At 54.0% G+C, this 16,559-nt stretch overlaps 4 protein-coding genes across 4 annotated transcripts; 2 read left to right on the top strand and 2 right to left on the bottom strand.

Moving 5' to 3' along the window:
* Nucleotides 1-916: 916 nt before the first annotated feature.
* Nucleotides 917-4,383, bottom strand: B0H65DRAFT_566651 (P-loop containing nucleoside triphosphate hydrolase protein). The gene has a single exon (XM_062830331.1). It carries the CDS (start codon nt 4,145-4,147, stop codon nt 1,070-1,072), a length of 3,078 nt encoding a protein of 1,025 aa, XP_062676578.1. The 5' UTR covers nt 4,148-4,383; the 3' UTR covers nt 917-1,069.
* Nucleotides 4,384-4,586: 203 nt separating this feature from the next.
* B0H65DRAFT_566655 (HPP family-domain-containing protein) lies at nt 4,587-6,038 on the bottom strand (the record flags this gene model as incomplete). Its single annotated transcript, XM_062830332.1, has 2 exons — nt 4,587-5,511; nt 5,745-6,038. 2 exons carry the CDS (start codon nt 6,036-6,038, stop codon nt 4,744-4,746), a joined length of 1,062 nt encoding a protein of 353 aa, XP_062676579.1. The 3' UTR covers nt 4,587-4,743.
* A 1,904-nt stretch (nt 6,039-7,942) lies between these two features.
* On the top strand, nt 7,943-9,683 carry B0H65DRAFT_82673 (uncharacterized protein). The gene has a single exon (XM_062831459.1). It carries the CDS (start codon nt 8,191-8,193, stop codon nt 9,412-9,414), a length of 1,224 nt encoding a protein of 407 aa, XP_062676580.1. The 5' UTR covers nt 7,943-8,190; the 3' UTR covers nt 9,415-9,683.
* Nucleotides 9,684-11,586: 1,903 nt separating this feature from the next.
* On the top strand, nt 11,587-15,570 carry B0H65DRAFT_481751 (uncharacterized protein). The gene is made up of 2 exons (XM_062827639.1): nt 11,587-11,915; nt 11,991-15,570. Exons 1-2 carry the CDS (start codon nt 11,722-11,724, stop codon nt 15,550-15,552), a joined length of 3,756 nt encoding a protein of 1,251 aa, XP_062676581.1. The 5' UTR covers nt 11,587-11,721; the 3' UTR covers nt 15,553-15,570.
* The last annotated feature ends 989 nt before the right edge of the window (nt 15,571-16,559 follow it).

Consider the following 16,559-nt stretch of genomic DNA (forward strand, 5'->3'; position numbering starts at 1 on the left):
CACGAGAAACGAGGAGCAACAAGAAGAGCAAGAGAGCTGCTATATCATCTTCTTTTCCTACCGGTAGATTAACAAAGATCCCGGGATGTGGAAATTATCCGACGATAAGTATAATACCTAATACAAAAGGATGTTGGATGCTACACAGCTATTTCTGGAGAGACATCCGGAGGTGGAGGAGAGGAATAGGTTGTGCATTTGGATGGTGAGTACCTTATCTCGTTCCCCTTTTCCACGGCCAACAAAGTTGAGATTACCTAAGGACTAATAAGAAGTCGGTAGGACTTTGCCTGCGTAGACCCAAGACAATCCCGCCTCAGGCGTCGCCGCGCTGCCAATGATCCTAGCCCAATGCGACGCAAGTCATCAGTCTGGTAGGTGACGAGTACCACGAGAGGGCATGGTGCTCAGTCGAGGCGTTGATGATTCAGACACTGGAAAAAGGCGTATGATGTGCATTTGTGGTATGAGCACGTTGCAGCGGACGACGACGACGAAAGAGTTGGGGGCCTGGCCGGAAATGGATATTGCGCAAAACCCGGACGGACGGACCGGGACATCAACTTGAACTTGGCGGAGAAAAAGTTGAGCTTGGAGGTTGATCGACCGAGGGTGATGTTTCTGGAGAGACAGAGTCGACTTTTGGGGTGATGAAAGCTGTAGTTATTGCTGCGGATGGACATTGAAGGGCAGTTTTAGTGTCGTCGACTGCTGGGAAGAAGGACTGGATCTGGAAGTCAATGTTAGCGCCGGGATGCTTCATGGGAGAATCGGAGGCCCAACTAGACGACAGCACCACCACACCTGGACCCGGGACCATCAGCCCTGTGTAAAAACACCTCCAATACACTATCTCCCTACCATAATACCAAGTCGCTACCTCTCTACCTAGGTACGATCCAGTATTCACGAACCATGGACTCCCGAAAGAATAAAACCACAAACACCAAACACCACGCTAACCAGTTTCCCACAAGTGTTGAGTGTTGTGGGTACCTTAGGTTTTCTCTCTTCCCACAAACTTGATGCCCTCTCCAGTCCCCCATTGACTTCTCTGTCTTCTGTTTCTCTAAAACTCATCCACATCGCTACACTCCCCTGTTCTACTGGCACTGGCACTGGTGACATCTGATGTAAAGGTATTCCCACCATGCCGGTAGTGACTACCTCTACCACCGTGAGGATTAGAAAGAAGGATGTCTGTTTCCCACTTGGTCAATTCGCCCCGCCAGCCCTCTCCATTTTGGGTCTGACTCCTCTGGGGAGATCCAGACAGCGGGTTGCTATCAGCGATGCAACCATTGCGTTCACAGAAGGCGATGATTTGTGCCCATTCCGTTCCCTCCTCTCCTCTCGTTCCCTGAGTCGAAGAAGTTCCCTTCTCTTTCTTTGCCTTCTTTTTACCACCCTCCTCCTCCTCACCACCGGTATCCTCCTCCCCTCTCGACTCGTCATCGTCATCGTCGTCCTCTTCCTCGTCAGAGTCCTCCTCCTCCTTCTCCGCATCCCCCATCATAACCTCCCTACTCCCCAACACAATCAACCCAAACTTGGCCCTCGTCAACGCCACATTGAGTTTATTCCTTATCCCCCCTCCCACCCGTTCTTGCTCCCCTTTCCCACCTCTTTTAACACCGCCCGGCAAAACCCCCCACCCCAACCCCCTATCCCTCTCCACAAACCTTTTTCTAGATCTCGTCACACACAAAATAACAACCCCATGCTCCAACCCCTGAAACGCCTCCGTAGGCCCCACATTAACCTCCCACATCATCCCGTACTGCTCACCCCTTATCAAGCTTCTGATCAGCCTCACCTGCGCTTTGAACGGGCTCATGATGCAGATCTCTCTCTGCTTGACTAATCCCGAGCGGAAGAGGGATAAGGCGTATTGACAGGCTAGATGGGCCTCGCCGACGTTGAACCAGCCCCCTGTTGTCGCTGTTGAGGAGGGAGAGTCAGGGCTGGGAGCTTCGAGGTCGTCGGGGGAGGGATTGTCGTGAAATAAAATAGGCCAGCGACGGCCGCGCCAGCCTGACCAGGATGATAGACGGTTTCGCTCGTGGGTGTCGGCTTCGGCGACTAGGGTGTCGAAGTAGAAGAGCTTGGAAGGCATGGCGAGGATGGCGGGGTGGGAGCGGTAGTTCCTGATCAGATTGGTGAAGGGCGGGCGGAGAATGGGGAGGAGGTCGGGATGGAGTTGGTATTGTTGTTTGGGCGGTTGAGCGTCTTTGGCGAGGCGGCGGGCGAGGGGGTGGTTGGCGTAGACGGGGCGCTTGAAGAGGCGAGCGAAGAGGGATTGTTGGAGGGGAGTGGAGGGGCAGGAGGTGCGTGGGTTGAGTTGTTGTTCGTCGCCGGCCATGATTACTAGTGGGGTGAAGAGCGGCTCGGGACCTTTGAGAGGGGGGGAGACGACGTGAAGGGGGGTTAAAGCCTCGGGCTCCATGGCTTGAGCGGCTTCGTCGATTAGGAGGGCGCCCCAGTGTAGACGGGCTTTGGTTGGAGGTGGTAAGGTGGGGTGGATTTGTTGATGCAAGGTGGATGAGACGGTGTAGAGGTCCGAGTTGGTTAGACGCGCGTACATGAGCATGGAGGCGTCCCGGCAGGAGGTGACGATGATGCGGTAGGACATGAGTTGGGCAAAAGGGGGCAGAGCAAAGACGTCGTTTTGCATGTAGCAGTAGGGGAGGAGGGTGGTTAGGACCTCTCGCGAGTCGCGGGTTGGTCGGTTGAGACGGAGAAGCTCGTTGCGGTTCATGGACTTGGAGAGACGATCGGCCAAGGTGTCGGATGCTGGTTCCGATGGGGCGCAGACGAGGATATGAGATACATCGGGGACGTTGCGGACGAGCTGGAGGGCGATTTCGATCATGGTCTTGGTTTTGCCTGTTCCCGGAGGACCGGAGATGAGATAAGGCATGGTGCCGTAGTTCTGGCAAATGACAGAGTCGACCGCTATACGCTGCTCGTAGTTCAAGGATTCGTCGAACCGCGAACCGTTGTAGTGTTCCAACCAGTTGACCATGTTGGTCTGGGAACTGCAGTCTGCTTCCGTGGGGAACAACATGGACTGTTTCCAGTAGACATTTGTTGTGGACAACGCATCCGGGTTGGGTCTCTTGGAGCCGTTTCGAGTGACCTCGTCGATGAAAGAATCCAGCGCATCAAAGTCATTTTTAAGGAAATGTTCTGCCAGATCCAGCGACTCCGTAACATGGGGGAGCACGTCAATCATGGGCGTGTACCGGACCATTGGCACGAAGAAGACAATGTTGAACTTGACAAGAAACTCTGTCGGCCAAGGCGGTATCATGGTAGGAGTAACGACTTCAGCGGTGTGATAGGTGATTCCGCCTACCCGTAAGACGAGGGTCTCGGTTGCTCTGACCACTGCCGAAACGCGGGCGTTGTAGATGTATCCGGTCCAAGGAAAAAGGTTGGATTCCAAGTGGCCGCCGTAGTCGAATCGTAACTGGCGGAGCTGCACCTCGTCGTCCACTTCGACATTGGGGGTGTTTTCCCGAAGTCCTGGGACTGTGATGGTTACAGTCGGTTCGTTTGGATCATTGAACTTTAGTATTCCTGTGTGGCCGTATAGGGAATAAGAAGCGTTCTCCTTCCTTTGGTAACCAAGCTCGACCTCGATCAAGGAACGAAAGTATTTCGCGTAGCATTGTGGTGAAAGATTTTGGAGAGAGGGATTGTCGGCGAACTTTGGCCGAGGAAGGGCGGGTAAAAGACTTGTGGGCAAAATCCCAGAGATGTACTGGAGGTAGTCGATAAGTGTCTTTGGGAAGGTGTCGACGGCAGTGCCGGCGTACTCGTTGATCTGCTTCAGGGCTGCGGGCACGAAGGGGGGTGCGTAAACGTCGAAGCCCCGAGCGTACTGTTCATCGGCATCAAAAGCTGGAGGGGTGTCGCCGGGTGGTGGGGGGACCCAAAGGACTTCTGCGAGCTTTGCTTTTGCTTTGGCTGACTTTTTGGGGTTTGGGGCCCCATCCTTGAATTTGGCCGTGACGGTCTGGCCGACGATGTTGGTGGGTGTTGTTGGTTTGGGCGTTGGCACCGGGAGCGTGTCTTGTCCAGTTTCGGGGTTAACGATGCGCAGTGCCTTGGACTGTTTCGGCGGGAGAGTGAAGAAGGACATTGTTAAGACTGAAGTACTGTAATGATAAGATGACGGCCAGGATGTCTTGCCAGCGCGACACGGCGCCGAGGTCCAGCGTCAGCGTGATTATCCGATTGTCGTAATTGCTTTCATGGACGTCCAGAAAAGCTCATCAGCATAAATATGAATGATGGAGCGAGAATTGGGGTTGTAAGAGAGCCGTCGTCACGCATGATTCAGCCGATGATAAGAGGTTGAAGTCGAAGAAGGTTGGGCGAAAGGGAGTTGGAGATCCGGGCATGGGCCGCATTGTTTGGTGCAGCTAACATCCAATGAAACGCAGTGCCTGCCGCCCGCGCAGCCCATCGCAGCCTAACAATTTTGTGCAACAGTGCAACAGGTGCCTGCCGCTCAGTGACGATTGGCTGTTTCAGCGTGTCCGTGCCAAACCCGAGCCTCCCATGTCCCGCTGGAATGGCGCCAATCAAACAGAAAGGTCTGAAACTTGCCGACCTGGAGGGCCTCACATCGTCATGGCATCACATCTTTGTCCCCAATCCGTTTTAACTAAGTGGTATCCTAACTCGAAGAACGCTCAAACGCCAACACGCTCAAACACGCTTGCTCTCAAGAGCTCATAACCGCTCACAAATCGTCTCCAAAAAACTCACCTCTTCCGGCCTCAGACTAAGACCCTCAGGAATCTCCACCCCTCCCCTCGAAATCACCACCCTCGGCCCTCTCTCATCACCATCACCATCGCCATCCTCCTTCTTTTTCCTCCTCCCCTCATTGTCATTATCATCCCCCGACTCGGACAACGTCCCACTCTGCGCTTCAATATCTACATCTCCTTCTCTCAACGTCTCATCACTCCTCGCTCCCCTCCCCAGTCGCGACTCCGAACTCGACCCAGCTTTACCTCCCAGTCCCTTCTCTCCCCCCTTCTCCTCTGTCTCCATGGTCACCTCTTCCCCGCTCCCATCCTTCCCCGGGGGGCCACTCCAAACCCCCCCCGTCTTCTCCGGACTCCACCAATACATAGGAAACCTTCTTTGCAAATTATTCACCAAAAGCGCACAAACAAGCATAATCGCACACCCCAGCATCACGGGCGCAATCAAAAACCACCCCAGCGCCTGGACCTGATCATCCAGCACCGCCATTAGTGCCGTCGCGCCCGCGGGCGGGTGGACCGTTCCCGTGAGCGCCATGACGGCTGTCGCACTGGCGCAGGCTAGCGAGGCGCCGAGCCATCGGATGGATTCGAAGTTGGGGGATAAGGCGAAGAGTTTGGCGATGGAGATGCCGACTATGCAGGAGACCAGTTGGCCGCCGATGGCGTTGCGGGGTTGGGAGAGGGGGGATTCGATGGCGTAGAAGTCTAGGACTGCTGCTGCGCCCTGTTTGTTGTGAGGTTTGGTAGGTTAGTGGTCTGTTGTAACAGTAATGTGTCCGAAGGGGTGCATTAGGTAGGCGGGCATGGAAAATCCGGGGTTAGTAGGTAGCATGGTGGTGTTGACGTAGTGCAAATCCGGGGCCTCCCTCAACCACCACGCTTCCGCATCACCCTCCTCCCCACCTCGACGCATTTTCTGTCTTGAAAAATGTGGGAAAAAAAAAAAAAAAAACTTACAAAACTCCCCACAACAACCGGCACCCCCCTCCCCCTAAACCCCTCATAATGCTCCCCCACCGCCCCAATAATCGTAATGGTAACAAAGACGCCCACAAACGCAAAGAAGATGATTGCTATATTCCCCAGCGGCGGCTTTTTCGCCCGTCGCGATCTCGGACCTCGGTAACCCAAAAAGTAAGCGATTGGCGTCGGGAAATGGGGTAAAACGGAGGCGGGGATGAAGGGGTTGATGAAGCGGTCCATGTCTAGGTGCCATGTTGTTGGGCGGGTGCGGTACCACGGTCGGGTCATGGTTGGGTTTTTGTTTTGTTTTGGGTCCTCAAATATAGTTGGGTTAAGTTGGCGGTTCGGAGACGGGTTTGTGGAACTTGGACTCGGACTCGGACTCAATGTGCAAAAGCAGAAAAACAGAACAAAAGCAGAAAAAAGTCCAAGAAAGATCAGGTGTACCGCAGCATTATATTCCCCTTCGCTTCCCGTTGACCGCTAAACCAAAACTTGCTTCAGGTTTCCAACACGTAATAGCTTTCAAAAGTCTTTTCGTTTCCTCTCTCGATTTTTAAGAAAGGTCTACTGTCCGGTCTGCCTCACCATGCCCACCCTACACAACACCGAACAACCGAAGAGCGAAACGTGTGTGGTCAAAATAAGGTGGTGTCTCGGTGTTCCAGTGTTCCCATGATCTCATCCGATGGGTCCAGTTGGGTCCAGTTGGGTCCAGTTTGGGTGATCAGCGGAAAGTGTCCGCTAAAACCAGGCACTGAATGGTCGCAGTTATAACGAGCTAGAAGCCGGGCGGAAGGATCCAGAGGTCCAGTCCAAGCAGGTCAGCCCGAGGCAGGTGAAATCTCTTTAACGCAAAAACGCTGATCTTTTTAGTAACCGATGGTGACAAGGTGATGGGGATCGGCATCTCGGGAATCGGAGAATGACATGAAAAACAATTTGAAAAAAAAGGGAGCGGTGACTTGCTGTCTTGTAAACTCAACAAAAACTCTTGGGCAGAAACCAGAACAGAAAAGCAGCAAACAGTCCAAAGATTAAACAGCAACCTCAACTGAGCCAAACACCGCCCAGACATGGCCCACAGTAGCGACATATGAAAGTGATGTTGTGACCAAAACATTCTAACCCCTTGGATCTCGCTGAGCCAACCGCGAGATGGCGCTGCGGCCTGAATCCAACTTGACTTGCCGTCTATTGTTCTCGCTCTCTTTCAAGTGAGCAAACGGTGAGCAAGCAAGCCGTCCTCCGGGGGTTTCACGGGCGTCAGATTTGCTAACAGAAACTCCGAAACAGGCTTAGCGGCCGCCTTCATGTCCGAGTGGTCCGTGCTACCGGCCACCACCCGGTTCGGTCCTGCGCGGCCATCTCCGCGGAGCTTCCCGCCAGCCCACGCGTCCGGCCGCCGTTGCTGCCCGTTACTTCCATACACGTCGAACTCCACTGCTCCTAGGGCCACTCGATTCATCGGCGGTGCGTATAATGTCGGAGGATCCATTCCATGTTGTCATCCTATATCACACATGTTTCTGTAAAGTGCTGATCCCGTTTATTAGTCTGCGTTCTGTGATGATAGAAGGGGCTATGAGGGCTAGGGAATTGGGGCAAGATGGGCCGAGGCAGACTGCCCCAATCAGAGCCGTGTAGGTATTGAGAGAGGATGGAAGAGACGTCTCGCGAAAAGAGTGTTGTGAGAGAAGTTGATGAGAACAAGTTGAATGGGGTAAAGTCAAAGACAGCAAGCAGGACAGCGGCACACAGGATCACAGTCCAATACTGGTTTGTTTGTTAGCTCGAAACCTCGGGTCAACTTCCCTAGGCCTTTTTACATTTAATTGATTCGTTTCGTTCCATGATCAAAGCGTAATCTCACCTTGAATATGCTATTTCCCAAGTTCAATATGCTATATCGAACTTGAATAATGCCTTTTCGATCCGTACTTAGCCATTGAATTTGTCCTTATAAGGTTTGGGACAATTCGGGATGGATATCGTCCAATATACCTACCAGGAGTACCAAGCTAACAAACAAACCAGCATTGGACTGTACTTACCCCGCTAAAAAACCCTGGTGCTCAATTACCCCACACTCAGCCCACAGCACTTCCCTGCCAAAGCCAAACAGCTTTGCCCCATTTCCACTTCGTCATCTTTTCAATCGACTCACTAAACACCGAATTGCGAGGCCATGAACAGCGGCAACATCGCGGACCACAACGACATCAACACTACCACCATTACGAGCACCTAGGACGCACTCGAGTCAACTACGCGAGGACACACGCCCTCCATAAGCGGTCCCGATCCAACGCGCAACCACACCCACAACCTACCTCGTCGTCGAATTTGCCTCTCGGCCTACCTATACCTACATCCAACGAAACACCTCGAACATAATCCGTATACCACCTGCACGAAAACCCCCCTCCACCGCCCAAAAATGCGCTTCACCAACCCCAAACACTCCCTCTCAACCCTCGACCCCTCAGGCGAATCGCCCGTCTCCCTCCTCCCCACCACGCCCGAAGACATGTGGCACGCGCACAACCTCATCGCGCCCTCGGACCTCTTGCGCGCGCACGCCATCCGCAAAGTCGTAACCACGGGCTCCACCGGCTCAACGACGTCGGACCGCGTCCACACCGACCTGACGATCCGCGTGCAATCCGTCTTCTTCGACCCCGCCGCTTCGAGTCTACACGTCTCCGGCACCGTCTGCCAAGAGAACCAATACGTTAGTTTGGGACAGCACCACACTCTCGACCTCGAACTCAACCGGCCGTTTCAGCTGTGGAAGCGCAGCGGGTGGGATTCGGTCGCCCTCAAGATGCTGGAGGAGGCGGTGGCGGAGGATACCGGCGAAGCCATGTGCGCGGTGGTGATGCAGGAGGGCTTGGCGAATATCTGTCTGATTACCGAGTTCCAGACGGTCGTCAAGCAAAGGGTTGAATCGAATATCCCGAAGAAGAGGGCGGGCGGATCGGCGAGCCAGGGCGGCATGACGAGCTTTTACGAAAAGACTTTGTCTACGCTGCTCAGGACTGTCGATTTCAGCACGCCGCGGCCGTTGTTGTTGGCGAGTCCCGGGTTTGTGGCGCAGGATTTTAGGGGGTATATGCAGAGTGAGGGGCAGAAGAGGACGGATAAGAAGTTGCAGAGGATAGCGAAGGATGCGGTGGTTGTCCACAGCAGCACGGGGTATGTGCATTCCCTCAATGAGGTCTTGAAGAGTCCGGAGGTGCAGGCGACGATGAGGGATAAGCGGTTCACGGGCGAGACGTCGTTGATGGATCAGTTGTATGATCGGCTGAGGAACGATGATGGGAGGGCGTGGTACGGCGCGAAACCGGTGGAGAGGGCGGTGAAGGAGGGTGCGGTGGGTCGGGGAGGGGGTGTCCTGTTGATCAATAACAAGTTTTTCAGGAGTCTGGATATCAAGACGAGGAAGAGGTTTGTGGCACTGGTGGATAAGGTCAAGGAGGATGGAGGGGAGGCGAGGGTGTTGAGCAGTGATCACGAGAGTGGGCAGAGACTGGATGCTTTGGGTGGGATTGCTGCGATTCTCACGTATCCGATTTATGATTTGGATGAGGACGAGGTGGAGGAGAGCGAAGGAGTAGAGGGAGGGAATGAGGCAGCCGAGGAGGGAGCTATGATTATATGAGAGATGGTCGGGTGGTTGTTTTACAGGTTTGCAGCGGGATATTGTTTTTACCATTGTTTACTACAAAGACATGGCGATGCAAAGCTTTGGTGTTTTGCTGCCACTCTCCGCTTCTCGGACTGGACCTCCAAATTTTTTAAGACACGACCGACGTCATTTCCAAACAATTGGCATGTGCTTTGAAAACAAAGTGGGGCAAATGAGCGATGCAATTCTGATTGGAGCGCATTGCCGCTGGTTCATTGTCGAGATGCCTTCATCGTCACAATTGAGTCAGTCATTTCGCGTCAATGTTTATTTCGATTATATCAACTAACTGCCCAGGATGTCTCATCATGGTCTGGACTGCATGTGTTCTTGTCACCTTGATGTGATGAGTTGTGAACATGGGCTAACAGATTGGGTTCTCAATCGTGAATCAACATGTTGTATCTCAAGCTCTTTATTGTTCTGAAGACCATAGAAGACTGGACGCAAAGAGTTAAAATACATGTCTCGGCAATGTGGGTGCATCATGTGACGCCCACCTACCCGGCACATCCGACTTGAGAGGTATTGTTTTCCGTGCCTTGGGTGCCTCACTTGTACTTCCCATGCTTTCCCTTCTGCATTCCAGGCACTGCGGCATTGTTTCACCACGTTGTTTGTGTTTGTGCTTCGTTCCGGAATTGCGCGCCAGTTACAATTGTCGCACCGTTTGTCGTCACCCATCTTTCAACTTGTCCATCTTCTTTCCAGGCTCACTATCTCATAAGAACAAAGTGGAAGTGGAGCCCAAGTCGGGCCACGGCATCTCGACAAGTCCGACAGTCTTGGCACGACATCATCTTGATCGCCCTTGTCCCTTGCGAACCCTGACGGACAGCTGCCCCTGCTGAAAAATCCCCACAGCGCCCTGAATCCAGCCCCCGTGGCTCCATCGTACAGTGGACTCTTTCAGGGCGCTTTCAGCGGGACTCCAGCGGGACTCCAGTCTGTGCCTGCCTCGCCGCCGACCGACCGATCAGGGGCTTCCATTGTCCGAACTTTGCGACTTTGGAAGACCAGGACGAATAATCCCATCCCGGAGCATCAAGAAATCAAGAATGTCGACCACAACCACCAAGCGAGCATCATGGCAAGCGGGGGATGACACGGCGATATCAACGACCAAGAACAGATACCTCTCTCCCGAATATACGCCTGCGCCTGCGCCTCGAACTAGACAAGATCCCGAAGAGCTAAACGAAAGTGGAAATGGACAAGGCCGAGGTAAGTTGACATGGTTAAAAACATGGCGATCGACCATTTTTTGTGTTGGGACCCGGGCTGGTGGCATCGCTTGCTGCTGGATGCTGTGGGTATCGCCAAGCCGCTGTCTCTCTTGACTTTTTATTTTGCATTGTCCCTTTTCTACTCAATCCCTGCCTTTTCTTCTTTTTTCCCCTTTCTCCCTTCTTGGATGTTCGTTGAAGAGGTAGACACATTTGGTGCTTATACGCGGAAAGACCAAAGACAAGACAGGAACAAGGCGGGATCACGGACCAAGAAGCAAGGAGGTGCTGTATGCAAGCAAGCTGCGGCTAGGTAGCACCTCTTTCCTTTCTCGAACAATTGGCCAAAAAGAAAAAAGGGTTGCATTGGCGATCGATCCTTGACGTAGTTGTCTTGGTCTTTTTCCCTTTCTTCCTTGTATCATACGCGTATCCCACCTTTTTGTCCTTTTCTCCCCTTACGTCGTCTTTACCTCCCCTCTACCCGATCTTTACGCGTATACCGTACCTAGCACCTTTATAGCATACGGCCATGCGGCAAAGTATTGACGAAGCCAACAACGGCGCAATCGCACTAGGCACCCACAGCTTGATCCGAGGAGGAACATCCGCGACCCCATCGCCGGCCACCACTCCCGTCCCCATCCCGGGCGCCATCAGACGATCCCTCTCCATATCCGCTCGAGGTTCCTCCTACAATACCCAGGCCACTGCGACTCCTGGTTCGTTCGCGACCGTTACCGAACAGCAATCGAATAAAGACCGAGACCAATACGCGGAAGATAACAAGCAGCTCGGATTCGGATCCAACAATGATAATGGTGGTGGCTCGACGGGCAATGGCGCCGCTGTCAGCACAACCCATCCGTCCATAGCCCAATCGTTAGGAGCCAACTCGGCCATCGATCCCCTCTCCCAGGTCAGTCATCGTGCATCTTACAGCACCATGCAGCTTGCGCCTCAGTCCTTCCCCCGCATTATACATTCTGTCACACCCCTTCTCCCTTGCGCATGGAGCTAACGATCTCCTGTTGTTTCTCTCTAGCAAATATTCATGCGACGACAAACTGGCGACCAAGGATCCTCCTCGAAACCACCCAAACATCTACGCAATAATTCGAGACCCGAGTCCCCGGGCCTAATGTCGACTGGAGAGGGAGCAGGGATAGCAGGCCGTCAGAATTCAGACTTCGAGGGAAAATCTTCGAAACCGAATACACCGGGTGGTGATGTTCCCAAGGATAAGAGGTACCTTACCCCCATTCAACCTGTCCACCCATACATGCCCAGTACACAGAGTGCTGACCATTTCCTCCCCCACAGCAAAAGCAAAAACTTCTTCCTCCGCTCCCTCACCCTCCGCGGCCGTTCCAGCTCCTCCAAATACAACGACTTCGATTCCGACTCCGAGTTTGGCGGCGACCCCCGCATGAATGGCTTCAACGCCCGCGTCTTCAGCCAAGCCGTCGGCTACACACCCCATCACAAGGAACCGCCGAGGTACATACGAACAAAGGCAGCAAACAAAAAGGAACGAGACTTTGGACGCGTGTTTCTGGCGCAGGAGTTAGTAGGGACTCGACCGCCGGGGTACAACAAGTACCAAGAGGGGGACAAACAAGATGGAGGAGCCAATAAAGGGGATGCGCCAGCCCAAGGAGGAGAACCCAACGGCCCAGGGCCAACACTAACTGTCTCCGTCGCCAGCGCCAGCGGTCGCAAAGTCGCCAAAACCGGCGGCGCAATCTGGGCCACCGAGTTCAGTCGCGACGGCAAGTACTTTGCTGCCGCGGGCAAGGACAATGTAGTCAGGGTATGGGCGGTAATCTCCACGCCCGAGGAACGGCGAGCCCGCGAGGAGGAAGAAGCCGCAGCGAACGGAGGGAACGCAACGGGAGAAAGGCTTAGCGCGCCCGTCTTCCGCGACCGACCTTTCCGCGAGTTTGTGGGGCACAGCGGCGAGGTGTTGGATCTTTCTTGGTCCAAAAACAACTTTTTGCTGAGCTCGTCCATGGACAAGACTGTGCGGCTTTGGCACATTTCCAGACAGGAGTGTCTGTGCACGTTCAAGCACAAGGATTTTGTTACGCGGTTGGCGTTTCATCCCCGCGATGACCGCTTTTTCCTGGCGGGCAGTTTGGATACTATCCTGCGACTGTGGTCAATCCCGGATAAGCAGATTGCTTTCTCGGCGCAGTGTCCTGACCTCATAACGGCTGTGGCGTTTTCCCCCGATGGAAAGACGGCGATTGCCGGCTTGTTGAACGGCTTGTGTCTGTTTTACGAGACGGAGGGACTGAAGCCGCAGGCGCAGGTGCACGTGCGGAGTTCGAGGGGGAAGAATGCCAAGGGGAGTAAGATTACGGGGATTCAGACGATAGCAGTGCCGCCGATGGATCCGTTGAAGGAGCAGTCGCCTGGGACGGGGGATGAAGCCCAGGGGGAGGTGAAAGTGCTGATTACTTCGAATGATTCCCGAGTGAGGATATATAATCTCAGGGATAAGTCGTTGGAGATCAAGCTCAAGGGACACGATAACTCGGTTTCGCAGATCGCTGCGTCTTTCTCGGACGATGGGAAATACGTCATTTGCGGATCGGAAGATAAGAAGGCGTTTATATGGGGGTTGAATGGCGGGCAGCAAAGAGCGGCATACATCGACAAGGAAAAGTCACCATACGAATACTTTGAGGCTCATGGGGAGATGGTCACCACTGCTGTTTTTGCGCCTACCAAGACGAGGATGTTGCTGGGACGGAGCGAAGATCCCATTTACGATCTTTGTAATCCACCACCTGTTGTGTTGAGGAGTGCGGGGGAGGAGGCGGCGACTGCTAGTGCGCATAGTGCTGCTGCTAGTCAGACTGAGTTGAGTTCGGAGGACCATCATCAGCCAGCACCACCACCACCGCCGCCGATTGTGCCAACGTCGGCACCGATTCAGAGACCGGAACCAAGCCCGGCGTATATCGCGAGGTCGACGCATTATGATGGGAATATCATTGTCACGACAGATGATACTGGTATCATCAAGGTGTTTCGACAGGACTGCGCTTATACCAAGCGCAAGCACGACTCCTGGGAGACTGGCTCGACTTTCTCTCGCAAGCTGACCTCCCACGGCGGTAGCTTGTACAACGGAAGACTGGGACGGAGCATTAGCGTGTACTCTCGGACTTCCGCGGGCACAGGTAGCGCCGCTCATTCAAGAAGGGGGTCGATGTCCGGGAATATTGCGCCATACATGGTTACTTCACCCGTATCTCACGCCTCGGCCCTGAACCAGGCCGTCAACGCAGGCAGCGATAGGATTCTCAGTTGGAGGATGGGCATCGAAAACGGTGCTGATGCCGGCGGGAACGGTCTCGCTGGACCACGCCCCGGCCAAGTCGGAACCGCACCTGGTAACAGATCATCAGCCATCGTGAACGGCAGCAACAGGTGGTCAGGCGTCCAAACCCCAACCCACAGCGACCGCTCTCTGAGCCCCGTCCGCGGCGGCCCTACCTCTTCTGTCCCCGTGGGGGCAGGTAACAGAGCTTCCATGCCAGCAGCTGTTTCGGTTCCTAGCACTCCCAACCGTAACGTCAATATCAACGGAACGTCTACCCCCAAGCACGGCACCCCCAACGGCGCCACGAACGGATACCCGCACGGGCACTCCCACCTCGCTACGCACACTGAAGCCAGCAACAACTTGCTGGAGTCGCCCGCCAACCTGACTCCGTTGTATAGGGTTAATACGATGGGCACGGGAACGGAACTGGGGAGTCCGACGAGGTCAGTGCCGATGGATATCACGCCTGAGAGGAACAGGCAGGCTAGGGAGAGGGAGGAGAGGGAGGGGAGGCCGGGTAGTCCGCCTGCGCCTGGGTTTTCCTTTAGGCCAGCTAGGGCGGGGACGGGGACTGGTGAGGAACGTCGCGGAAGCGGGCCACAGGACAGTGACCAGCATGATGGCTCCAATGGTGGTCATGGCAACGGTAGTGGCAACAGCGGCAGTGGAGGTATCTCGTTCTGGAATCCGTTGAAGGGCATGGGGTGGAAGGTCGGTATACCCGGTTTCGGCAAAAACTCGACGCCCTCTCATTCCAGTGGACAACGGCCAGGTAGTTCCGGTCTAGACAAGGAAGGTGCCAGTGGCAAGGGACACAACCGGAGCATGAGCGCCGGCGTCAACCTGAAGGCACATATCCCGTCACCGCTGGCGGCAGAGGAGGGAGAGGGATCCTACGGGGTATCACCCGGTATCACACCCTGGGACGTCCCGCTGAGTTCCTCGGTTCAGACCCAGTCCAGCGCCAGCGGTGGTCATGGACGCCGCAAGAGTCTAGGCGTGTTCACCACCATTACTGGCGGGAATAAGGGTGAGAGGGAGAAGGTTGATAAGATGGACCGGGAAGTGACGAGAAGGTCATTACCTGTTGGACCGCTGCTCGCTACCACCGATGAAGACGACGATCTCAACGGGTCGGCTAACGGCCACTCGGACTACGTAAACGGAAACGGGCACACCCGCTCCCAATCCAGCTCCACCATCACCGGACTACAAGGTCTCCAACGTCCGCCGCTCATAGTCCCTACCATAATCAACACCCGCCCTAGTGGGGACGAGGAAGATAGGCCGGAGTTGGAGGTGTTGCAGCAGCACCAGAGAGACGTAGAAATGGAGAGGGAGAAGGGGCTGCTTGAAAGAGAGAGGGAGCTCCAAAGAGAGAGGGAAAGAAGCAAGGAAAGGGAGAAGCAACAAATGGAGAGAAGTAAGGAGAGGCAGAGGATGAGTTATCCGAGAATGAGTTGGAGCAGGCTTGGGATGGGAGGGTTGGCGGGGAGCAGCAGGGGGAGGGCGAATAGTGATATTGCTGAGAGGGAGGAGGAGGAGTAGGAGTAGGCGGTAGTGGAGGGGTTGGACGGAGGAGGGAAGTGTTGGAGGAGGAGGGGAAGAGGGAAAGGGGAAGTTAAGTTTGTTCATGATACCACTGCTTTACGCACGAGATACCTACCTAGCCTACTAACTAGCCTGAGTTTTCAAGTTCAAAGTTTGATACCTTTGTTGGATATTGTTTGGACTTTGGAGAGCAACGGAGAAGAAGTATTAATGGAGCATTGTCAGCGATCATCTTTTTCAGGCGACTACTTACATTTGCTTACGGTAGATTTTTCCTCCAGCTTGAACCCGTCCAGCAACGCTTCTTTTGACCGAACACTCGACGACGATAACATTGACATCCGTTGCCTGCCTTCCTCACCCCAAAAGCCGACTCTGTCGCTCCAGAAATATTTCCCTCGGCCGATCAGTCTCTAGGCTAAGCTTCTTCTCCGCCATAAAAACCCACCTATCCGTTGGCGTCTTGCGCAGCGTCACCTCCAGTCCTTCTCTTGACACCCGGGACAGAAGAGTCCGCTGGTTGACCAGTTGGCACCGGAGAAAGAGTGTAGAGGGCGGTTGAACTGGTGGTGATTGCGAGGTATCGTCGAGCAGGCGTACGGCGGTTTACGTGGTATGATACCGTGAGTTACCTATTTACCTCGCAAGCTCACTTGAGACGCGACAGCGACAGCGACGACAACGGCCGAAATACAAGGTGGCGGACTGGCGGTGGTGGTGGACTTCGTGGTTTTGCACGTGGACGAGCGGCCGTTCATCTTCTCCTTCTGCTCTCAGGCTTGCTCAAGATCTAAGATAAGGAGCTTGACTTACCGCACTACCCCTTTTGCCTTGCCGCACTATATTTAATTTGCCGCACTATATGTCAGCTGTTATAATTATAAGCCGTTTTTACATAGAAATTTCAGTATTTTCAATGTTTTTGAACATTATGGTGCACCAAGTTAAAAAGGGTACGCCGAATCAATAGGATATGCTAAATTATTTAACAATATTTTTTAATA

The sequence above is a fragment of the Neurospora tetraspora genome, assembly GCF_033439725.1.
Source record: "Neurospora tetraspora strain CBS 560.94 chromosome Unknown B0H65scaffold_11, whole genome shotgun sequence".
In the NCBI taxonomy this organism is placed as follows: domain Eukaryota; kingdom Fungi; phylum Ascomycota; class Sordariomycetes; order Sordariales; family Sordariaceae; genus Neurospora; species Neurospora tetraspora.

Excerpts from the sequence above, each read along its gene's own strand:
- B0H65DRAFT_566651 (XM_062830331.1), bottom strand. The coding sequence starts at position 4,147 with ATGTCCTTCTTCACTCTCCCGCCGAAACAGTCCAAGGCACTGCGCATC.
- B0H65DRAFT_82673 (XM_062831459.1), top strand. The coding sequence starts at position 8,191 with ATGCGCTTCACCAACCCCAAACACTCCCTCTCAACCCTCGACCCCTCA.
- B0H65DRAFT_481751 (XM_062827639.1), top strand. The coding sequence starts at position 11,722 with ATGCGACGACAAACTGGCGACCAAGGATCCTCCTCGAAACCACCCAAA. Across the intron at positions 11,916-11,990 it reads GATGTTCCCAAGGATAAGAG|CAAAAGCAAAAACTTCTTCC; the intron begins GTACCTTACCCC and ends CCTCCCCCACAG.